This window comes from Peromyscus eremicus, chromosome 1, assembly GCF_949786415.1.
Source record: "Peromyscus eremicus chromosome 1, PerEre_H2_v1, whole genome shotgun sequence".
Classification (NCBI taxonomy): domain Eukaryota; kingdom Metazoa; phylum Chordata; class Mammalia; order Rodentia; family Cricetidae; genus Peromyscus; species Peromyscus eremicus.
Window position 1 is genome coordinate 56,317,570 of NC_081416.1, and position 6,232 is coordinate 56,323,801.

Consider the following 6,232-nt stretch of genomic DNA (forward strand, 5'->3'; position numbering starts at 1 on the left):
TTGTGTGTGTGTGTGTGTGTGTGTGTGTGTGTGTTTACCAGACCAAAGATGTCTGTTTTTGTTTTTTGTTTTTAAGACAAGGTCTCCCTAGGTAGTCCTGGCTGGCCTGGAACTCACTTTGTAGACCAGGCTGGCCTCGAACTCATAGAGATCCATCTGCTTGTCTCCTGAGAGCTGGGATTAAGGGTGCATGCCTAGCTCAGAGATACCTTTTGGCACTTGCTTTGTGCTGAGCCCAGGATCCAGAAAGGAAGAAGAGGGGATCTCCATACCCACTGGAGCTCACAATTGAGGTGACTTGTGGTTAGAAAGCCCAGCTCCAGGAGTTGAGTTTTAGGGTCACATGCCAGGCCTCCAGGATAGGCAAGTATGGGAAAACTCTTTCTCCACAACCTGGAAGATGCTTTATTGTCAGAGAACCAGGGAGAGTAAGGGGTGATGACAGGAGAGGGCACTGTGCCCAGGCAGGGATGGAGAGGAGGCACACAGTCCTGTACATAATGAGTTTCAAGGAACACATGGGATCCTCTGCGGTTTAGAGGCTGTTTTCCTCCGGGCTGGTCCACTCCAGCTTCTATACAGGCTCATCGAGACATCATCCGAACAAATTCTGCCAGGACAAAGCCAAGGTTTTAGGTCTGCCCTCCTGACTCCACTGGGGATGGCAGATGTGCCTGCCCGAGGGTGAGCTAGAGTGTGCTTGAGGAGACCTTCAAAGACATCTGTGAATCAGGCGGGAGGGGCCTCAGCTGCCCAGATTACAATCTTGGCTCTCCCCATTTCCTGTTCCTAAGTGAGCACTTCAGCTTTCCTGAGAATTAACAGGAGTTTCTTCTCTCGACAGTAGGGAGTGTACAGCCTTGCCTCCTTGATCCTCCGTGTTTAACCTGGGTCTGTTTAGATCAGTGGTTCTCAACCTTCCTGATGCTGTGATCCTTTAATACAGTTCCTCATGTTGTGGCGAGGAACCATAAAATTATTTTCATTGATACTTCATGACTGCAATTCTGCTATTGTTATGAATCATAATGTTATCTGATAATCATAATAGTTATCTGATATGCAACCCCAAAGGGGTCGTGACCCGCAGGTTGAGAACTGATAGTTTAGACTTCCAGGGCACATGAGGCTAAGCAGGGGAGGCATTACCTTCAAAGTCAACCAAGCCGTCTCCATTGAGATCCATGTCTTGGAGGATCTCATCTACCTCCCTCTGGCTGAGGCGTTCCCCCAGCAGGGCCTTGAGGGCTGCTCGGAGCTCCCCGATGCTGATACAGCCGTCTCTGTTGGTGTCAAACTGTGGCAGCATTGGTGGTGGCATGAAGGTCACCGACTGAGCCTTACATCTACTCAGCCTCTCAACCCCCTGCAGCCCCACGGTCTCACCCACCCTCCACCCCTTCCACCCCAGGTGCACCTCCCGGAAGGCGTCTCGAAGCTCCCTCACGCCAATCATATCTGCAGTCTCTGCCAGCAGTTTGGGGCCCATCAGCTCCACAAAATCTTCAAAATCCACCTTCCCACCACCTGAGGGTACATCCGTCCATTAAAGACCCCGGCCTAGCACCTGACCTGCCTTCCCCAGCCCACTGCCTTCCCTCTGGCCCCTGACCCCCTCCTACATGGCATTAGATGAGCTCTCATCCCTGGGTACCAATGGCTGCATCATCTTCAGCTATTGGTGGGACTTGTCCTCCACTGGGCTCTTATGACTCACTATTCTTTCCCAAGCCTCTGCTGTGTGACTCTAGATAAATACTTCACCTCTCTGAGCTTCAGTCTCTATTGGTGAACAGGGGTGAGGGCATGGGGGTGTGAGGAGTGTGGGGGGTGTGGGGGGGTTGTGTCAGCCTCCGCACTCTTCTAGTAGATTCTTAGGAGGCAGCTCTCTCTTTGGTGACAGTTATGCCCTGGGCTCTTGGAACAGCCCATGCAGCTACCTCAGGTCTGGGCCAGGGCTGGAGTAGGAGGGTGGGTGGGTCTGAAGTACATACTGATTTGTTGTGATATCTCGATGAGCTCCATCTCCGTGGGCATGTAGCCCAGCGTCCGCATGCAGGCACCCAGCTCCCGGTAGCCGATGTAGCCATCCCGGTCTCGGTCAAACTCCTGGAAGGCAGCCTGCAGCTCTGCCGGGCAGAGTGAGGTTAGTCCTTTTCCCAGACCCTCCCTGGCTGCCATCTGGGACCAGCCCATCTATTCCCTTGGTTCCCACCACTTCTTGCTTTTAAGTCTCAGTTCCTATTTGTTGTCTCAGGGCCTTGCCCATAGGGTCTTAAAGTTTTGTTCTCTTGTGAAATGTTTAAGAAGCATCTACTATGTGTCAGTTTCTGCTCTAGGGGATTAAAAAGAGAAGGAAGAGAGGGAGGGAGGAAAGAGAAAAGCTATGACCCCCCCCCGGGGGGGGGCGGCTACATTCTCCCTCCCTCCTCTGGTTCAACGTCACCTACTCCAGGAAGACGTCCCTGCTCTTCCCTCCAGCGCATGCATTGGTTTCCTTGAGTGCTCTACACAGCTATCTCAGAAGGTGGGGACCTCATCTACCGGCTTAGCAGTGTTTCCTGGTTCTCAGTGAGGGGCCAGGCCCACAGTGAGCAGCCAGGAAGTGTCAGCCAGATGGACAAATCTGAAAGCGGCCCTTGACCAGTGTGGTCGCTGAGACCAAGGGGTTGGCAGCAGCAGAAGGGAGGGTTTGCCACCCCTCCCTGCCCACTCTCACCCCATGACCTTCTTACCCCTCCTGGACCCTGCAGAGGCCCCAGCCCCAAACCTCCTCTTCTAATCTCCGTTCGTGCCCCACCTCAACTAGCCCCCCTTGAACCCTTTACCTTCGATCTCCTCTGGTCTCAGCTCCCGGTCCTGCAGGGCACAGACGGCTTAGGGGTTCCTCGGCCCACCCAGGCCTCAGCACCTTCTGTTTCTTGGGGTTTGTCAGCCAGCCCATGCCACAGCACACCGAGGGCCTGTGGCATTCTGCCCAGTCCTGTTCACCTGCCTGGGTGTCTTGGGGTTCCCTTTCCCTGCAACCTTCCAGGGGACCCCCAGGACCCCTGTTCCCACACTGTCTCCTGAGGTACATACCTCATTTTGACAGAGGTAGATCCCAGGGTCCCACAGCCTCAGACTCAACCCAGCTGGCCTCAATGTCACTGCACGTCTGCCTTGCCCCCTGTCCCTCTCCTGAGGAGCCGGCCACCTCTAGCCATCTTCCCCTTGGAAGTACTTCCTTTTCTATTTTTGCAGTCATGAGGGTATAACCCTGGCCTTGCTATAAGCAAGTGCTCTGCCACTGGGCTGCACCCCAACCCTTGGGTGGCTGTTTCTCTGGGTCCCCATACCTGGTATGGCTCTGGGGGCTTCCTGAACTCTTAACTTTTTCTGAATTACCGCTCTGCCCCCCACCCCGGGGTTGCACGTCTATCGTCTGACGTCCCCTCCAGCCTCTCCCTCCTATTCCGGGAGCGATGAGGCTAAGGGACCAGAGCAGCAGGCTGGCAGAGGAGTAACTGTACATACGAGCTGGGTAGCGGCGATGCTGGGTCGGAGGAAGATGCAGGCTGGCCCCACCAGGCTGCCGAGCACCGAGTAGCCCTGTGTGCCCTCCTGCTCCTCAACTCTGGGGCCAGGGTTGGGGCTGGAGCCCCCTAGGGGGGCTCCAGGCCACTGCCAGCGTTCCTGTAGCAAAGCCAGCCATAAGCTGAAGCAATGCCCCCTCTCCCCCGACCCTCTCTAGTTCTCAGCTGCTCCTTTCTCTGGAGCCCAGCACCTGCCAGAGGGGGCGGGGCCTCTGGCTACATAAGACCCGTTAACACTCTGGGCTGGAAGAGGTGAGGGCCAGGTCCTTGAGGAAACCTGTGAACTGTGGCCTGTAGCTCTGGTCACCCTGGCCAAGGCTGAGAGAGTAGGGCCTGAACAGAATGGGCAGCTGGCCTATTAACTTAGCAGGGGAGACCTAGCCGAGGCTTTGGGGGGGAGTGTTGTCCAGGAAAACATCTCCTTCAAGGAACGCATACATGCATGTATGCGTATGCTTCCTTTACCTTCTTCAAAGCCCCTGGCCCACCTCTAACCCAGCCCAGCACCTCCAAGTCTCTGTCTACTACCTGCCCAGCACACGGGGCCACCCAGATTTCTGGCCTTAGGTTTCCCCTTGGTCTTCCTACCTTAGGCCCCCGGCGCCAGGGCCGCTTGGCACAGTTCCCCATGGGTCCCTGAACCATGCCAGGCCCTGAGTCCTGGGAGGATGCTGTGGATTCTGCCAGCCCCCTGCTGTTTCCAGGGACAGCCTGGAGCACTGGAGAGGATTTTCCTGGGGTTTTGTGGGCAAGATCAGGGGCGGGTGGGCAGGCGGGGAGCCCTGGGCCTGGGGCTTGGGCCCTAATCCAATCCGGGATTATCTCTGAGTATCTCTGCGAGTGTGGGGGGGTACTCAGAGTCAAGGCCCCTGGAAGGCCCAGCCTCCCGGTCTTCTGTACACCCCCTCTAGCCCTTCTCCTCTCAGACTTGCACTAATCTCCCCAATCAGCATCTTCAGAAGCAGGCTTGGATCCCCACAGAAGAAGCTAGCACCCCGTGCCTGGGCCAGCTGGATCCCAGCTCTCCCTGAGTGGCAACTGGGGACTGGGGGATGAAGTCCTTGGAGAGAGAGCCTACCTGCTTTTACCTTGGCCCAGTCTGAAGTCTCTGCGCCAGGACCCTGTCTCCATTCAGGGCTCATTAACCCTGTGCTTGGACCAGTGTTCCATACCTTGCATAAAGGGTCAGCTCTAGGCACTGACTGGATCCCTCAGTATCAACAGAGATGGCAGATGTGTCCCTAACTTCTCCTGACCCCTCTGGTCACCTATGTATGAACTTGGCCCTAGGTCTGTCTTACTCCTAGCTGGGATGTGGGGTCCCTTAGTAAAGGATAGTCCCTGGCCCTTACCTGCCCATAGGCAGCCTGCACCTGGGCCTCCAGCTCACGGAGGAGGGCCCGCCTGCGGGCAGTGGGGCTGGCTAGGTCCTGGCTGGGTCCTGGAGTGTCTGTGGATGGGCTGGAGTCCCCTTCAGGGAGGCTGCCATCTGCCGGGCCCTCAGGCAGGGCCATGGACATGGGTGTGGTATCTTTTCTGTTCCTGCTGGGTCTCGACCTGTAGGTAGGTGGCTCAGTGGGAGGTGTGGAGATATATATACATATCTTCTTCCATTGCCCCTCCCATAGCACATCTTTGAAATCTTCACCTTCCTCCTATACTGCTCCTATACTTCACAGACTGCATCCTGGGGCTCCTTGCTGACCCAGGTGATCGGGCTCCCAAGCTGGCTGGCCTCGTTCTGCTCCCATGTCCTGTCTGCACGTCTCTGGCTGGTGGTCTGAGAAGTATCTTCCTGCTCATTCTCCATCTGCCTTGGCCTTTGCTAACTACCATCTTTGTCTTGGTCAAGCAGTGTTCCCATGACCCTCAGGCCCTTCAGCCTCTCTCTGTGCCTTTACCTTTCTCTGCTCCCCTCAGCCCCTACCTGCTCCCCTCAGCCCCTGCCTGCTCCCCTCAGCCCCTGCCTGCTCCCCTCAGCCCCTGTCTGCTCCCCTCGGCCCCTGTCTGCTCCCCTCAGCCCCTGCTTGCTCCCCTCAGCCCCTGTCTGCTCCCCTCAGCTCCTGCCTGCTCCCCTCGGCCCCTGCCTGCTTCCCTCAGTCCCTTTCATTGTTTCTTGGAGGCTCTTTCTCACCTTGTTCTGTCTGTCTGCCCTTCCTATCTTTTGGGACACCCCTGTTCCAACCTCTGCCTCCCCACCTCCTGTGTGGACCTCCCCACTGACTTGCAAGTTCTTCTCAAGGAACAAGGGCAGAGGTGCCCCAAAACCTCCTTCCCCCTGCCACACCCCAGCCACTCACCACACAGCTGCTCACTCCTTCCTCACTTCCAGAATGAGGTCAGCTGTGGCCTGCTGGCCTGCTGCGGGCCCCTCATGATTTATTCACTTGCCCTCTGCACCAGCCTTTGTCCCGGGGAACCAGATCCCACGCCATGTCTGCCATCTGAGCTGGCGACTCTACCATCCATCAATGACTCTCTTGCAAACATCAAGGCCAGGGGTGGGGGAAGAGAGAGGCTGGGCCTCTGGTTCACGAGGTAAAGTGCTTGCCTAGCAGGTAGACAGACCTGGTCTCAATTCCCAGTACCCAATAAACCAGGCATAGTGGTGTACACCTGTGAAATACCCAGGGGTGGAGGTAGAAGAATCGGAAGTT

General features: G+C 56.4%; 1 protein-coding gene across 3 annotated transcripts; it reads right to left on the minus strand.

The window, feature by feature from the left end:
* Window positions 1-584: 584 nt before the first annotated feature.
* Window positions 585-5,089, minus strand: Cabp2 (calcium binding protein 2). 3 transcript variants are annotated; one of them, XM_059249217.1, is made up of 7 exons: window positions 4,164-4,220; window positions 3,517-3,675; window positions 2,829-2,859; window positions 1,995-2,129; window positions 1,418-1,527; window positions 1,150-1,297; window positions 585-610 (listed from the first exon to the last, which is right to left on the minus strand). In XM_059249217.1, exons 1-7 carry the CDS (start codon window positions 4,218-4,220, stop codon window positions 585-587), a joined length of 666 nt encoding a protein of 221 aa, XP_059105200.1. The 3 variants fall into 3 exon arrangements, with proteins under 3 accessions (XP_059105200.1, XP_059105209.1, XP_059105217.1); XM_059249226.1 differs by lacking the exons at window positions 3,517-3,675; window positions 4,164-4,220 and adding an exon at window positions 4,928-5,089; XM_059249234.1 differs by lacking the exon at window positions 3,517-3,675.
* Between the last annotated feature and the right edge of the window lie 1,143 nt (window positions 5,090-6,232).